Raw genomic sequence first — 17,392 nt, forward strand, 5'->3', positions numbered from 1 at the left:
ATTATTTTTGAGATCTTTTGGCCTTTCCGTCATTGAACAGTGTTTTGTTACTCTTAAAGTTGTCATCTTCATTGCGAATTCTCGCTTCAACTTTTGCTCTTGTAACGTTATGTTTCTCATTTTAAAGATTTTTTTCAGTCTATGAGCAGCTAAAAGATTATGAAACATATAATGCTGAAACTGATGTTTCCTTCCTCTCGCTCCTCCATCAGGTCTGGAATAGAAAAAGTAAATAAAATGGCAACAATTCAAGAAAACCATTGAAAAATAAATCAGTGATTACACAATTAAAAAATACTGTAGTCTTTTTAGATGGAGTTTAGCATGTTACATGCATGGCAATGAATATTAAAACCCTTATTCATTTTTATAATCATAATATAAAAAAACGCAATAGACTCAAAATCATTTGGAAAGTGACACATGCGTACTGAATTTTGGATGAAGATAAATTCATAGATGCGAGTTTGCGATCCTCACGTGGTCACATGATCGTTCATGTATAATAATTATAATTTTAGACATATTATTTTTTCCCCAGGCCATTTTATGTATAAGCATGCATAGACGTTAACTTGTTTCATCACCTTTGTCTACGGTATTGTAGCTGACCACAGGAGTGTCCAGCTACATTTTCAGTCCTGTTACCTATAAACCTATTCGGATGACATAAACAACACTGGTTTAACAATTTCTTGTAGCTCAGTGGTTAGAGCACGGTAGCAATGTCTAGGTCATGGGTTTGATTCCAGGGATTGCACATGCTCAGAACAAATGTGCAGTATAATGAAGAATCTGCCAAATGCATAAATGTAAATGGTCCAGAAGAACGTTTTTATTTTAGTTACACAAACGTTTGAGCCAAATACAACCAACAGAACATTTATAATCAATTTAAAATGTTAAACAAATATCTTTAAGATTTAATTATACAGTCATACCAACAATGATTCAGACACCAGATATATATTTTTACTAGTGGGTGCTGTAGTTCATTTTTGTAAGTGAGGATAACAACATAAAGTAAACATATTATATTATATAATAATATATATTATTAGACATATTATACCCAAAAATTCTTCATTCAGGGGACCAGTAAATTGATAAAATTTTGTGAACAAATTATTCAGACAATTTGACCTGACCATGACTTGCTTAAGTGTTCTTTTACCTTAAATTGCCTCGCGTGGAGTCGAACACAGCAAATGGGCGAATTTCAATCGGAAGTGGTCATGCCAGTTTGGAATTCGCCCAATTACTCCACTGGGGCGCAGAGAAACTCCACCCACAACTCGTTGGTAGCGACTTGCGATCGGGATTCACTTCATCACAAACTTTGTTCAGATTAGTGGAAGCTCGTCCACGACATCCATTGTGTTTTAGCGCGAACTTCTTACTGTTGGTCCTCTGACTCGCACGTGAACGCTCGTTTTTGTTCAATAATAATTCTCGAAGGACGCCAATAAGAACTGTGACAATCAGCATTTCCTAGTGTGAAACAATTCACCATCGGACGCAGTTTAAAGATTTGAAGGAAAATGCTTCTCAACGCGTTTTATCTGCACTTCCTAGTTATGGGCGGTACGTATTATTCATTTATTTTTATGGAATTGTACGTGTGTCTATATCACCCTGTAAAAAACAATCCAGTGGCTTAGTAAATATCCTCAAAACAAACAACTAGATTAATTTACTTAAAAAATACTTAGATAATTGTAAAAGAGTTTATTAAAGGGTACAAAAAATAAAAAAAAATTCAACAGTTCATTTATCAAAAAAATGAGGCCACATATATGATTTAAGTTCATTTAATGAAAATAGTATTTCATTTAAGTATTTAATCAGCAAATCATCGTTTTAATATTTTTGTTGAATTCTAATAGAAATATTTGAGTTAATCAGATTTACTTACTTTCTTTACTTGCATTTCCTCAATTTAAACAGTATATTTCATTGATCTCGTAGCTTTAAAATGTACTCAATGTTTTCACGGTAAAATCACAGTTCAACCTTTTAGAGTGTAGATTGGATTCTTACATTGAGCTGCACCCATGCTCCACCAAACTCAATCTTACATTATCTTGTTAAAGTCTCTTAAAACATTTCTTTAAAAAAAAGCCATTTTGCTATTTTCCATAATACATTTATTGATGATGTTTTTGTTTTCCAGGTGTGTTTCGTGCAGCGACAGATAACATTAAGACAGTGTCAGTGATGGTGGGAGGGTCGGTCACCCTACGCACAGATATCGAAGCAATTCAAAGAAATGATCACATATCGTGGTTGTTTGGATCTGACAGTCCAGGCACTCGTATAGCTGAAATCATTAAATGGTCATATATGCTTTCCATATATGTGTGTCACGAGGAGCTATTTGGAGACCAGCTGCGACTGGACCATCAGACTGGATCTCTGACCATTAAGAACATAAGTACAGAACACTCTGGACTTTATAAATTAACCATCATCAACAACAGAAAAACTTCGTACAGGAGATTCTGTATTAAAGTCTATGGTGAGGAAGTATTTTCAATATATGAAACAAAAAATTGAAGGATTACTTCGCACTTTAATTACATATATGTCATTCTTCAGTCTCCCTCACGTTCTGTTGTTGTTTTGAAGAATCTTTATGCAGTACTTTCGAAACAACAAGAAATTCATAGTTTGACCTCTGTTGTGTGTAAAGCATAGTGCGGGTTTGAAATGCCATGTTATTGTCATAAATTATCATAGATTTTAGGCAGGAGTTGACTTTTTTCAATACCTGACTGGTTCTCTTTCTGTGATTTTCCTTTGTGAGATTATTTGATAACTATTGTCATGTGTTCCAGCCCCTCTTGCTGTTCCAGTCATTACCAATGACTCGTCATTAGAGAGATCTTCAGGCTCAGAATGTGTTTTGTTGTGTTCTGTGAGGAACGTGTCATGGGGGACTCTTTCCTTTTACAAAGGAAATGATTTACTGTCCAACATCAGTGGCTCCGATCCCAGCACCATTCTGTCTCTGGCACTGGAAGTGGAGCATTATGATGAAAACATTTACAGCTGTGTCGTAAATAATTTCATCAGCAACCAGACTACACGAGTCAACATCACAGATCTCTGTCAGCCGCATTCAGGTAGTCTGTGCCAGCTTTGCACGTTATATTTCTCCAGTTTTAAATGACTGACTTCTTAAAACCTGGGATTTTGCTGAAGAGATGAGGGCATCGAATACTTGGATGAGTCTGAAAAAAATGTTTTATTGCAATGTTTAAATAGATATGAATTTTGTCGTGTGTTTGTTATTGTGACTGACATCAAGCTGTTTGGTCTGTTATTTCAGAAATCTCTTTGCTGTACTGTTTGGTGCTTCTATTGTTGATTCCTTTAGCTGTCGCAGTGACAGTTTGGATATTGTGCGCCCACAGGAAAGCAGAACAACAGGGTAAGTATCACATACATCGTTTACATTTGTGTATTGTAGTTTTTGTTTTACACCTCCAAAATGTTGCTAAAAAGCTTCTTATAACATTTGTTCTGGCATTTGTTTGTTTCAACCAGCTGAAGAAAATTGCTAAAGCTTCATAGAACAATACAGACAATGACATAACGTGCACAAAAACGTACAAGAAGGAGGAACAACGAACAGGATTTTAGTTGCAGTGTTTGTGTTTGTGTCACCATCACTCAGAATGTCCATCCAGACATTATAGTGGTGTAATGCAGGATGCTTTTTTTAAACCTTCATGTTTTGCTTAACCCTGAAGACCTAAACCAATGTGATTTGTAATCCTTTGTGTCGGTCATGGATGTTCCAACACTCTGTTTTAATTCATATTTAAACACAGATTGCCTGTTTTTATTTATACATGCATTGCTTTTATGATGATTCTAGCAGCTATTTTGCCCTCTTGTTTATTTTATTACAAGTAAAATGTTATAATATTTACTTGTTGAAGTATCTTTCTTAGCAGCTTGGTGTACATGGTCACATTTTAAAATAAGTTATTAACTGTTTTAAATGTTTGTCAATGTTCCACGTTAGCATAATCTTATACTGTAAGAAATGGACACTTTTTATTTTTTAATTTCTGTTTAATTTCTTTATTATTTTATTCAAATTACAAAGAATATTTGTCAAAGAACTTCAATGATCTGATGTACTGTACAGCGAGATGAATAAATGACTTGAATTTATATAGTGTATGTAACATTATGTTCACAATGGGAATGTTGCACTTACTTGGAGATCTGTTTATGACATAGATAAACTAAAAGAGGACTCCATAGGCTTTTGGATGTTCTCATGCTCCGTGTTTTGTTGCAACAGATGCAGTGGCCTTGGTGTTTGACGTCTGCAGTGATTTTCTCACGCTGAAGATGTGCAGTCTCTTAAAGAAGGGCAGATGAGCACCAATCATTTTCCTGCAGACAGAATTTTCACCTCATGGTATTATTTTCCTATACCTGTTTCTTCTGGGACTGTTTTTGGAATTTGCAACCATAAAATAACGTTCACAGAGCGTTGCAAGGAGGTTATCTTTGAAAAGGATTAAGTGTTACACAATAATAAAAATGTATGCAATATTCTAACCAGCTGTTTAACTTCTTAATTGTAAACAGCAAAAAATTGGTATAGATGTGCAATACAGCAATTAAATAGATGTTTTTGCAAATAGATGCTTTGCAATTTCATTTGTTGATTATTTAATAACTTGCAGATGTGAGAGTAAAAACAAATTAGGGGTTGGCGTATTCTCAGAGATGATGATATGTTTTGCAAGAATTTATTTTATGCAATATAGTTTATTGAAAACACAAAGTAACTTTTCACACATCTCTAAATTTTCCAAAACTCACACCCAGTTTCACCTGGTGTTTCTCACCCCTCATCATTTCAAAGAACGGAATTACGCACGCACGCACCTTTTTATCCTTTTGCATTTACTATCATCTTATGTCTGCTGTTTCATTTTGGCACTACTGTATGTCTCATTCTTTCATTACTACTACAGCCTCTTCTCTTATTGCCTGTCTAATGCTTTTGTCCTTAGAATACAAAATATAAAAAATTAAAATACAAATATATTGTCTTAATGTTATTCAGCCTTATAATAATGTTTTATAGCCTACTTTGTGCTGTTTTTGGCTTAAGTTATAACGGATGGCAATCATGCTTCAATGTAAAAAAGAACATTTTTCAAGATTTCAAAAATGACACATTAATACTTGTGATTATGGACCACTTTGCAAAATGTAAACACTGAGCACAGATGGCAAAGGTAAAAAACATGCAACAGAGGCCCATTTCAATATAGAGGTTCATAGAGGTTCAACCAACTCTGAATTAAAACATAAGGGGGTAGTTTCTCGGGCAGGGATTAGATTCAGGGACAGATTATGACTTCAAGGCGTCCAGGGTCCAGTTACCTCCGAGGGTCCCCCCACAATTTTTTCAGTTAATTTACTGCACTTCAAACCGTTCTTGCTCTGCGTCAAATGCCTAGGCTACACTAAAAATAATCTGTACAGGGTTTACAGAAGTCTAATATTAGCTACACAACGAAAAATCAACAATGAGCCATATTAAAGCGTATAAAACACGTCTTTAACTGTCAAATATACATTTAATACATCACATAAATAGAAAATTATTTGTCACCATAAACCTTTTTTTAAACTTACATTACATTGAATCTTGTATAACTTAAACATGTTGCCATGACTTGTTGATCATATCATTTTTACAGTGTATTCACAGGGCCCAGTTGTAACAGGAGTGCCACGGAGCCCTCACAGACAAAGAGGCCTTGTATAGGCTATGGGACCCACATCGGAATCAGAATGAGCTTTATTGGCCAAGTGTGTGCATATTAAACATAAATAAACATTTGTTTTCATTGTTGTTTTCTGTACCAAACTAGATGGTACAGCCTTGATGCCCAGGGCCCCCTTGGGCTCATGTCAGTCAAGGACCCCTGGGCACTGGCCCCATTGGCCCAGTCAGTAATCCATCCCTGATCAGATTAAGCATTTATATAGTTTTTACAAACATACCTTGCAAAAAAAAATTACTCGTGTACATTCTGAGACAAAACAACAGCATCTATATTTTGAGATATGTCAGTGCAAGATGTTTTCAGTCTAGTCGTGTACGGGAAACACGTCAAACAGAGCTGGTTTGCTCTGAGATGATAAAAGAACTTGAGTTAATTCAGTGTAGCTCTGACTAAGATGAGTTAAACACATGCACCATGATCAATGCAGCTCCAATATTACAATTAACCAACAGCACCCAAAGAAAAGTTTTTAAAATTCTATTCAATTTTATAGCGCTTTTTACAATTTGCATTGCATCAAAGCAGCTGTATACAAACACCAAAACCAAGAAAAACAACATAATTTAAACACACACAAATATGGGGTGGTTACCCGGACAGGGATTGTCTTAAAGGGACAGTTCACTCAAAAATGAAAATTCTGTCATCATTGATTCACCCTCAAGTACACCCACCTGACTTTAAATGAATGGTGTTGTCTTAAAGGGGTCATATGACATGGATAAAACAAATATTATCGTTTCTTTTAGATGTAATATAATGTGTACACACGATTTAAGGTTCAAAAGCGCTGTATTTTCCACATACCGTGCATGTTTGTATCTTCTCTTTGCTCCGCCTCTCTGAAACACGCAGATTTTTAACAAAGCTCATGGCTCTGTACAGCGAGGTGTGCTATGATTGGCCAGTTCACCAGTGCGTAGTGATTGGTCAAATACTGCAAGAGTGTGAGGGAAATGTAACGCCTCTTACCATATTTGGAACATCAGGTTCCTCTTCAATTGTACTGATAGGCACGCCCACCTTACTGGTGTATACATTTGGGCGGTCTTAGTCAAATCAGACCACCAACTGACGTAGATTTGTGGGGGTGTGGCTACACGAGGCGTTTCAGGCAGGTCTGGGTGAGCATTCGCTTTTACATAGAATGACTCTTTTGTTCCCACACTTTAATTTTTGCAATTTTACGTGTCTAATACATGCATGAGCAACTTATAACACACCAAAGACACAGAAAACACGTGTTTGCGCCATATGAGCCCTTTAATGAGCACCACCGAATGTTTTGATCTACCGTAATAGTATATACAGTATATACAGTATATATTTCTGATAACAAGCAAAAAAAAACAGAGAAGAACTGTTACTTGGCTAAACTTGCCTCTCCAATATTTTGGATTTAGACTGCGATACCAATCTCAACCACTAGATGTCAGTGTACCATACGGTTTCTTGAAAAGCGACCAAACTACAGGACCCATTCAACAAATCGTTTATTTAATACAATTAACATACAACAAATAATACAATTATTTTAAAATAAAACAATAATATTAACAAATATTAAATAAAATATAAGTAGTTATATTTGACACTAGCCAGACCGATAAACAAACACAGACCGGAAGTTAACTGCAGCCATGCGCGCAAACCCATTGAAACGGTCTATATATATTCTAATAAAAAGTGTATTTCTACGTTTTCTGCATTTCTTTATATATTTTCGGCATGAATTTATTTATTTCTACATTTATTCATGTACTTTTACATTTCATACTTCATTTATTCCTGCATTTATTATTTTCTTTATACCATTTCACATCCTCCATAGGAAACTACCATTTTTTTGCAAAGAAACGTAAAAATGCTCGGATGAGCAAGACCACGATGGCTGATGTTACTGATATAAGGATGGATGAGACTGAAGAAATTAAACTTTTCTACAATATAAAGTAGTGAGTGTACAGTTTGTATAACAGTTTGGCCACCGTGCTGCAGCTCAGTTTCAGGGTCTTGGCAGTCTTCTTATAGCCTTATAGCCTAGGCCATCTTTATGTAGAGCAACAATTCTTTTTTTCAGATCCTCAGAGAGTTCTCTGCCATGAGGTGCCATGTTGAACTTCCAGTGACCAGTATGAGAGAGTGAGAGCGATAACACCAAATTTAACACACCTGCTCCCCATTCACACCTGAGACCCTGTAACACTAAAGAATCACTTGACACCGGGGAGGGGAAATGGCTAATTGGGCCCAATTTGGACATTTTCACTTAGGGGTGTGCTCACTTTTGTTGCCAGCTGTTTAGACATTAATGGCTGTGTGTTGAGTTATTTTGAGGGGACAGCAAATTGACACTGTTATACAAGCTGTACACTCACTACTTTACATTATAGCAAAGTGTCATTTCTTCAGTGTTGTCACATGAAAAGATATAATAAAATATTTACAAAAATGTGAGGGGTGTACTCACTTCTGTGAGATACTGTATCTAATTTACTGTATATCTATTGATTCGTGTTCATGGACACAAATTCCCCCTTTCTTATGTTTTCGCCTCACTCAGCATGACTTTAAATATACAGGTCACGTGTGTATAAACATTTATTTATTTATAAACTGATATGACAGGAAGTTATACCTATTTTACGAGGTGGCTATAAGCAACCCCTTACCCCACCCTAAACCCTAAAATCACAGGTGCAAAGGCTAATTTTGCTAAAACGCACAAATTTTACGAGGTGGCAAAACAGCGATAGAGGCCCCGATAGAGCCATCCCCGTCCCTAAACTCAACGGCTCAGGGGCAAAGTCAAATCACAATAAAACGTACGAATGAGCCACCTCGTAAAATAGGTGCGAATTACCATCAGATTGCGTTGATTTGTTATTATGAACGTTACATCGTATTACAATACATTAGATTGAAAGTCGTGCTGAGTGACATGAAAAAATGGAAACTTTGTGTCCATCAACACGAATCATTAGATGTCAGACTGTGTTGTGCCACATTAATACTACTACAAATATATGGACGAGACCATTCCACCAGTTGCACTGAAACATTTCAAATGCCATCAAACATGAGTATTCAGATTCTTCACCCAAACACCACAGAAATAATGCAAGAACACAACATTTTGGTCACTCGGGTCAACAGTACATGGCAATTAATTGCAAATGTACTAATCTCACTGAAAATAAATGTATTTATAAAATGTGGAGAAATCTAACACTTAAAAATATGCTCACAACATTTGCCAAAAGCTATCATGGACAAATATTGCAATTAATAAAATAAGTTTCTTGAAGTGTTGGATTTAAGGATGGTCTTTCCTCACTGTGACAATATTTTTGACGTGTGTCAGTATATAAACTGACTGCTAAAATGCCAAACTTGAGGGCTCCTCTCCAGTAGGAACGTTCTCGTGTTCTTTCTTCAGTTAAGATTGTCTGGTGCTCTTTCAAGTCACTGGCTCTACTAAGGACTTTAACAAGTACACAAAGACTTCAGGTCACCAGTGATCCTTAAACATTTTTTCAGGTGTTCTTTTACATGTGGTGGAATAACACGTGGGAATCTTGTCACACTGTGAACAGTGGTGTAATCCATTTTCCAAAAGAAACGTGTACAACTTTTCCACACCGAAAGCAAGCTGTCATGTGACTCTCAAGGTCTGTAAGTCTAGTCTCCAGTGTGAATTCTCGTATGTTCCCGAAAATTACTTCGGCAAGCGAAGCTTTTTCCGCACTCAACACACGTGTATGGCCGTTCTCCAGTGTGAACTCTCATGTGGACCTTGAGACTACCACTGTGTGTAAAACTCTTTCCACACCGATCACATATGTACGGCCGCTCTCCGGTGTGCACTCTCATGTGTTCCTTAAGTGCTCCTTTTTGCACAAAACCCTTTCCACATTGCTGACATGTGTACAAGCTTTCTTCGGAGTGAATTCTCATGTGGACTTTCAAGTTACTTTTGTAAATGAAACTCTTTTCACACTCAACACAAGTGTACGGGCTCTCTCCAGTGTGAATTCTCATGTGGTCGTTTAAAATACTTATGCTTGTGAAACTCTTTCCGCACTGAACACATGTGTACGGGGTCTCTCCAGAGTGCACTCTCATGTGGACCGTGAGGCGACTGCTCTGCGTATAACTCTTTCCACATTGGACACATGTGTATGGGCGCTCGCCGGTGTGAACTCTACTGTGATCCTTCAAGTTACTTTTGTGTGCGAAACTCTTTCCGCAGCGAAGACACGAGTACGGGCTTTCTCCGGTGTGAATTCTCATGTGGACATTAAAGTTACCCTTGAAAGTGAAACTCTTTTCACACAGAACACACGTGTACGGGCTCTCTCCGGTGTGAATTCTCATGTGAACGTTTAGACTACTACTCTGTGTGAAACTCTTTCCACACTCAACACATGTGTACGGGCGCTCTCCAGTGTGCACTCTCATGTGGTCTTTAAGCGATCCTTTGTGTCTGAAACTCTTTCCACATTGAAGACACGTGTATGGAAGCTCACTCGTGTGAATTCTTAAGTGATTTGCAAGTTTGCCTTTGTACAAGAAGTTTCTTGCGCACTGAGGGCAGGTGAAAAGCTTTTTTCCAGTGTGGATTCTTACGTGCAGCTCAAAGTCCGTTTTTCGTCCAAAGACCTCTTCACAATGAGGGCACCTAAAAGATTTTCTGCTTTCAGATTTTTGCCTTCCTTTTGTAAAAGTCTTTTTCATTTGCGAAGAACCAGAAGACATATCTTCCGTTTTGAAATGATGAGGTTTCTGGTGCTGATGTTTCTCTTCATCTTCATTCGGATCACTTTCATATGTCTGTTCCAGCACCAGATCTAAAATGAAACGAAAGAAGTCAAGCGTGAAGTTTATGTTCTAGATAGAGTTTTTCTGTCACTCTTATGTTAAAATGATCATTAAATCTTAATATAATTGTAGGCAAATGATACTGGGATATGGTGTGCTTAGATACATTTTTATAGAGGTCAACAGATTTTTTGCTAATAAATCAGCACCTCTAACCGATTTTCTTGTTCTAGAACTACTTCCAGCCATTCATTCGACCAAAAGGACGAGCAAACGATTAGGTCTAACTAATTTATGACTAAACTTATGATGAAAATATATTGACATTCATATCAACTAATAAAAATGGAAAACGAAAATATCAGCAAGAAGAACTAAAATCACAGATGTCCGAGAGATATTTGGCATGCTAAATATCAAGGATGCAGAAAGTGAAAAAGGTGACAAAGACATGAGCACAAGCACAATATATTTGTATTATTTTTAATGCCCGATCTTTCAAGTTCTGAAAAGCACATACGTACTGTATCAAAGAGTTTATTAATGTCTTCTGAAGTGAAATGATATGCTCATGGGAAACATATTTTGGGTGTAGTCAGAGATTATGTCGCGTTTGAATGTAAACAGAATGTAAGTGCTTTTTACGTTCAAATACACATTTTTACTATTTCTTCAAGCTATGAGATAATTTGGTAACACTTTACAATAAGGTGCTATTTATTAACAATTAGTTAATGCATTAGCTAAAATAATCTAACAATGGACAATACTAATACATCACTTATTAATGTTAATTAGTGTTCATTTCAGCATTTACTAATACATTATTAAAATCAAACATGGTCACTGTTAACATTAGTTAATGCATCATGAATTAACATGAATAACTGTATTGACATAAACTAACATTAACAAGGATTAAGAAATGATGAAAAACTAAATTGTTCATTGTTATCTAACGTTAGCTAATGCATTTACTAATGTTAAATAACAGCACCTTATTGTAAAGTGTTACCGATAATTTTCACTATTTCTTTGATGTTTTGCACCAATCATTAATAAAATAAGAATTATGGACACAAACCTGTCTGTTCCTCAGTATCTTCAGTTTTCATTCTGCACGGGTCTGGATCATTCACGTCTTCATTTTCCTCTTTAACGATTTCCATTTTTTACAATACTGTCACAGAATCTCTGTGTGGGCCACTCAGAGGAACAGATCTGACAAAATCAATAAATAAAATACCTTTTTAGCCCAAGTATGCATTATGCTTATAATTAATTGTGAAAATTATATTGTGCACGACATATTAGCAAAAAGGGGAGTCAACAGTTTGTAAACTCGTGTTGGATCAAAGTCCTTTTACGGAAGTCGTGCCACTCGGCGGCCATGTTTGCAACACCTCTGGGCAGCTATTTACATCACAGCAAGTCCACAGAATCGCTGGCAAAAATCACAACTAAACAGCATATTTCCGATCGATAGTTAAACATGACATGAACTGTAATATAACTTTGGTTTGCTAAGCTTAAATTTTGCTAAAAATCACCTTTTTCGAGGTCGCCTCATCAACTGCGCCTGCGCACTGGCTGGCAAACGAAAGCCCCGCCCCAGAGAATCCTCAGTCTTTATTGATTGACGCTTGGCTCATTTTACTGGAAGGCGGGGCTTTCTTTCGCTAGAGCGGCCATATTGCCAGTTGCATTCCTCACCATTCATTGTACCGGCAGTGGCGCATCTTGTTAATGTTAATATCTTTGCTTAGATGGACATCTATAATGAACTGCAACACGTCTCACTGCTTGTTTAATGTCTTGTGACATCATCACAGTGTCTCCAATTAACTCTTTACTGCTGTCTGTTGATAACCCTTTACTGTCTGAGACATGTTCGTTTAAACATATACAGTTAAATATATACAGTCAAATCAATTTGATATAGGTACAAAAACACTACCAAAACCACAGTTTTCACATACGGTGGCGGTGGCATGAAACGCATTCATTCGACCAAAAAGAAGAGCAAACGATAAGGTCAAACGATTAGGATGTATAATGCCAGCGGTTTGTTTGTTTCCCACTGTGCAAACTTAAACGATGACATGTAAATATCACTTAAAAAGGCTTGCCAATGCAGTGTGACACCCCTCTGGTGATAACCGAAAATGAACTTTTACACGTCATAGTCAAGGATGCGTTACCTCACTCGGCATCATCATGGGATGCAGTGATTCGCATGAATGTGAATGCAACTCGCACCCTGGTGTCGACAACACAGTTAGCGTGAATAAGGTCCCGTTTATACTAGTGGGTTTTCATTTTAAAATGGGGTTTTAAGACGCAAACGATCCTCGTCTATACTGCCGTTTCCACACACGTTTCAGAAAAAAAACCCGGTACCCATCCATAGGTATCACACAATAGATGCATACATTTTGCACACACACACATGCTCATGTTCAACATCTAGGGGTGAGTGGAGCACGAACTAACCCAGGGGTCATTGTAACATGGATATTTTACATAGGTCAAGCGATTTGTGCTTTGGACATTTTTCTTTAACTATTAGAAGACAATCATCTGTGAATTTGTGATAAGTTTTGATGTGTTTTCGTAGAGATATTGGACAATCTGTTTTGAAGGCAATAAAGTAAATTTCTTTTTTTTTTTAGTTTTTGATTTCTGAGTTAGGTGTGTTAAGCACGGGACACACCAAGCCGGCGGTCGGACGTCTGGCCATGTCAGATGGTTTTTAAGTGTCGGTTGGCTTTAGTTTTGTTGGTTTGGTCTGCACCGTTATACCTCTAGTCAGACGTCAGCTGTTTTATTGTCGATTCTGCATGTCAAATCGGCTGCGGAGCATGTCGGAGAGAAATAGAACTCCGATACGCTGTTCAGCTTCGCGAATGAGCACTCGAGAAATAAAATGGAACTGATGAAAGCAAACCAATGATGTCACTGTAGTATCCACGAATTCACCCATTTAGTGCGGTTTCTCCTTATCCGTTTCTTTCCCTATTTGACCAAAAAAACAACAACACCAAGGAGTGATAATGCCAGTGCAGACTGAAAATTAGTGGCCATAACTAAAAAAACAACACAGATTCCTCTGCAATGAGCGCTGCTGGTGTAAACAATGGTGAACGCTGCTTGGTTATAGCTCTGACTTTTCCGTTTTTACTTTTTCAATGTCAACCGCCACCTGCTGATGTGGAAAAGTAATGTTCTCAGAGATTCATCGCTATTGATTATCGACTGTAGTCTGTCCGGTGTGCTAAAGTGCAGCTTTTTTAGCGCAGGCGATGCGAGGAGACGTCACGGTCGTGTTTCCTCAGCACTAGTTCTTTAGTGTCAGTTTGGTGTGTCTTTACCTTAAAGGGATATTTCAGAGGCAGAACTAAATTTCCCCATGTTTCACTCACCCTCAAGGCATCCTGACTGAATATGACTTTCTTGAAGAATAATGCAGTCAGAGTTATAATACCACATACGTATCATTTCTTAAAAGCGGTAGAATGGGAGTGAATGGGGAGCAATTTTTTTGAAGCTCCAAAAAGTGCATCCATCCATCAACGAACTGCCCGACACGGCTCTGTGGTCTTAACAAATCTTAATTATTTGTGCATATGATGTGCTCTGGGGAAAAATATCACATCAAAAAAAACATGACTATTATTGAGGAATACTGATGATATTTTCTAGCGATCAATGCTGGCTGTTTGTGATTTGTAAAATTATTACTTAACTATATTGTTGTGTTATATGGGTTGATAATATGGGACCTGTGTGTGTCTTTAATTTTATTTGATCAACAAATTTAATGCAAGTGTTCATTAAGCTCGTTCATTTTGACATGTAACGTTATTGTTTTTTCGGGGTTTTAGACATGGTTATATGGTTGCGCAAAAGCTTAACGTGGCGCTGTTCACTCGATTTATTAATAATAAAGAAATAGGTCAGGCAGCCGCCTATTAATCGCATATTTTTCACTCATCCGTGTTTCTTTGTCGCTTTATATATAATCAGTAAACTAGAGCAGTCACACATACCCAAAAACGTCAGAGTTAATTCACACTTTTCCTCAAAAGCCGATTAAAGATGTGTAAACACAACAAGAGTAATATTTCGGAAACAACAACTTACAGCTGTTTCTCGTCCGGTGTCATGTAAGTTGAAGTTCTTCTAGTATGTTTCTAGTAGGCGTAGACCGGGCTATAGCGCCCCCTATTGAATAGGAGCGCACACAGGTTTAAATAAGCCTGTTTGTGATTTTTGTGAAACAAAATAATCGAGGAAAGCATCGGTGAGGCGTAATGGAGCGCTTTCTTTAAAACAACATGCAGGAGTATATGTGTTATGAAACTGAGGACGTTTATCTCTTCAACTTGCTGAAATCTTCCTATAAATATATTTCCTATATAAATGCACATTCTAAATTATAAATACATTTACTTCCCAGCCTACCACAGTCTTGTGTTTTCTCACACTTTCTATATTACATACCTGTTGATTCAGCATGTTAAACGAATATGACTGATAAACACACTTGAAAATTATTATAGTGAAAGTGTTTTATATATTTGTAGTAAATCCATGGTTATTTTTAGTAAGACATTTCCAGTCTTTAAAATAGCTGAAAAACGTCAAATTCTGTTGAAAGGTTGTACAAATATGTTCACAGTAATTGTAGGAGCCATTTTTGCTGTTGTCCACTAAGTGGCATATGGTGACCTATCTATCCATGTCTATGTTTGTTTGTGGACTGTCGCCTCTGGGCGCTTTCCGACGGGTTCTACAGAGCACTCAACTGGAACTTGCAGTTGCCGAACGCTCGCTTGGGGTCAGCGTTGATGTGCATCGCAGAGGCAAGTAAGGGATCTCTGGCCCGAATGGAGTCAATCATACTTACCTGGCAGGGGAGACACCATGATCACGAAGGCGGTTCACCCAGGACGAGGCTCGGCCATTGCACTCAGGTTGTGTTGACTTCTGCGAATTCCCCAAATGTGGGAATCTCGACTGCATAATTTCTGGTAGTGGGGGACTGCGTTCGCGCTCTCCCCTGATCATTCGTCAAAGGAAGAGAGACTAGTTTTGTTCGTTTGTTAGTTGGTCGATTGGTTCTGTTGTCGTTTAAACAATGCATTTGATTGTTTGTCGTTCGTTCCTTCCCATGTGTGTGTATATATATATATATATATATATATTATTTATGTAATTGTTTGTTTGTTTGTTAATGTGCTTGTTTTTTTTAATGATTTGTTTAATTATTTAATTGTTTGTACATTCATTTATTGGACGCCTCATCAGAAGCGCCGCAGAGTATAGAACGCATCTTGAATGGAGATTCTGCCAGGCCACGCTGACCTTTATTTTTCTATTGTTCTATTTTCATTATTTGTTCGTTCGTTAATTGGTCGATTGATTCTAGTGTTTAAACGATGCATTTGATTGTGACCTTTAAACCGCATGTGCACCGTCACCGCAATAGTCAGTGCCGGCCCGGGCTCTCCCACTCGCCGCCCATTGTGGGCATCGCTTCTCGGCCTTTTGGCTAAGATCACCTGTCTGGTCGGAGGGTTGTGTTGCGATCGCCTCTTGGAGGTTTCCTGGCTCGTGTTTTCTTTCTGTAACACGAGCCCTCAATCTACCGGAGGTATACTGCTTTCAGCGGATTTTAATTGCAAAGTATTTCTTATCGAGTCGTTTTAAGGTGAGTGTTTTTATATTGTTTATTCGTTAATTTATTCATTCGTTAACTTATTACTGCCTTTTTGATTGTTTTAAGTTGCTGTGGTTGCCTCCACCATGTCGGCTGCTCGTGCCGGTGTGCGGAGGCACCACAGCGTGCGTTTTTTATTTAAAGAGGTGGATGGTAAGCTTATAGGGATGTCACGTCTTGATTTCTCCAGGAAGCTGATCCAGAAAACGCTAAATTTTAAACCGGAAAATCTAAACTGTTTAACGACTTTGCCTATGAACAAAGGTTTTGATGTCAGCTTCAAGGCTGCTTCCCTTCTTAGTGATTTCTGGCTTAGATTTGAAGTGTGTAAAGCCCAGATCTCTATGTTTGTTGTCGAGAAATTGTCTGACAACTCACTCAAAACAGTGATAGTCAGGATGTTCAATGAGACAGTGAGTGGAGAGGACATTTGTGTCTGGTTGGCAAGATTTTGCACTGTTCGAAGTCCACCTATTAAAGTGCTAGATGAAGATGGCATTTGGAACTGCTCCTGGAGAATCCCCATTAAACAATGGGAAGACTCCGGGGGCTACCAGAGCCTGAAACATCTTCCTTCCATAATAGTGTTGGGGGAGAACAGAGGCTACATTCATTATCAAGGAATGCCTAAGCTTTGTAGAAAGTGTGGGAAGATTGGACATTTAGCTGAGGCATGCCAAGAAATTGTTTGCGGGAAGTGCAAAGAAATTGGACACAGTTTTGAAGTGTGCACCAATGGCAGACGGTGCAATCTTTGTGGAGACTTTAACCATCTGTATAGAGATTGCCCAAACAGTTTTGCCAACAAATTGAAAGCTACTAAAATGGCCGTCTCACAGCCTGACCAAACGCAAGAACAAAGGAAGAAGGAGGCGGTCCCTGAAGTTTTGGCAGGAAATTCAAACTCTCAGCCAGCTTCAGAGATTGGCCAAGACAACGGAAGTGGGGCGGCCCAAGGGGCGGAGCCAAATATTGAAGGAAATGAAATGGGTAACGATGCAGAGGCTGAGCAAGAAGAAAA

At 37.8% G+C, this 17,392-nt stretch overlaps 2 protein-coding genes and 1 non-coding gene across 4 annotated transcripts; 2 read left to right on the plus strand and 1 right to left on the minus strand.

The window, feature by feature from the left end:
• Positions 1-2,178: 2,178 nt before the first annotated feature.
• Positions 2,179-3,944, plus strand: LOC130554379 (uncharacterized). Its single transcript, XM_057333985.1, has 4 exons — positions 2,179-2,518; positions 2,838-3,125; positions 3,332-3,433; positions 3,550-3,944. The coding sequence occupies exons 1-4, from the start codon at positions 2,218-2,220 to the stop codon at positions 3,564-3,566; spliced, it is 708 nt and encodes a 235-aa protein (XP_057189968.1). The 5' UTR covers positions 2,179-2,217; the 3' UTR covers positions 3,567-3,944.
• Positions 3,945-6,873: 2,929 nt separating this feature from the next.
• LOC130554358 (zinc finger protein 501-like) lies at positions 6,874-14,826 on the minus strand. 2 transcript variants are annotated; one of them, XM_057333945.1, is made up of 3 exons: positions 14,793-14,826; positions 11,734-11,870; positions 6,874-10,678 (listed from the first exon to the last, which is right to left on the minus strand). In XM_057333945.1, exons 2-3 carry the CDS (start codon positions 11,816-11,818, stop codon positions 9,510-9,512), a joined length of 1,254 nt encoding a protein of 417 aa, XP_057189928.1. In that variant the 5' UTR covers positions 11,819-11,870; positions 14,793-14,826; the 3' UTR covers positions 6,874-9,509. The 2 variants fall into 2 exon arrangements, with proteins under 2 accessions (XP_057189928.1, XP_057189929.1); XM_057333946.1 differs by lacking the exon at positions 14,793-14,826 and adding an exon at positions 14,699-14,778.
• A 724-nt stretch (positions 14,827-15,550) lies between these two features.
• On the plus strand, positions 15,551-15,714 carry LOC130555146 (U1 spliceosomal RNA). Its single transcript, XR_008963071.1, has one exon. It is a non-coding gene; the product is annotated as a U1 spliceosomal RNA (small nuclear RNA).
• The last annotated feature ends 1,678 nt before the right edge of the window (positions 15,715-17,392 follow it).

The sequence above is a fragment of the Triplophysa rosa genome, linkage group LG5, assembly GCF_024868665.1.
Source record: "Triplophysa rosa linkage group LG5, Trosa_1v2, whole genome shotgun sequence".
Classification (NCBI taxonomy): Eukaryota; Metazoa; Chordata; class Actinopteri; order Cypriniformes; family Nemacheilidae; genus Triplophysa; species Triplophysa rosa.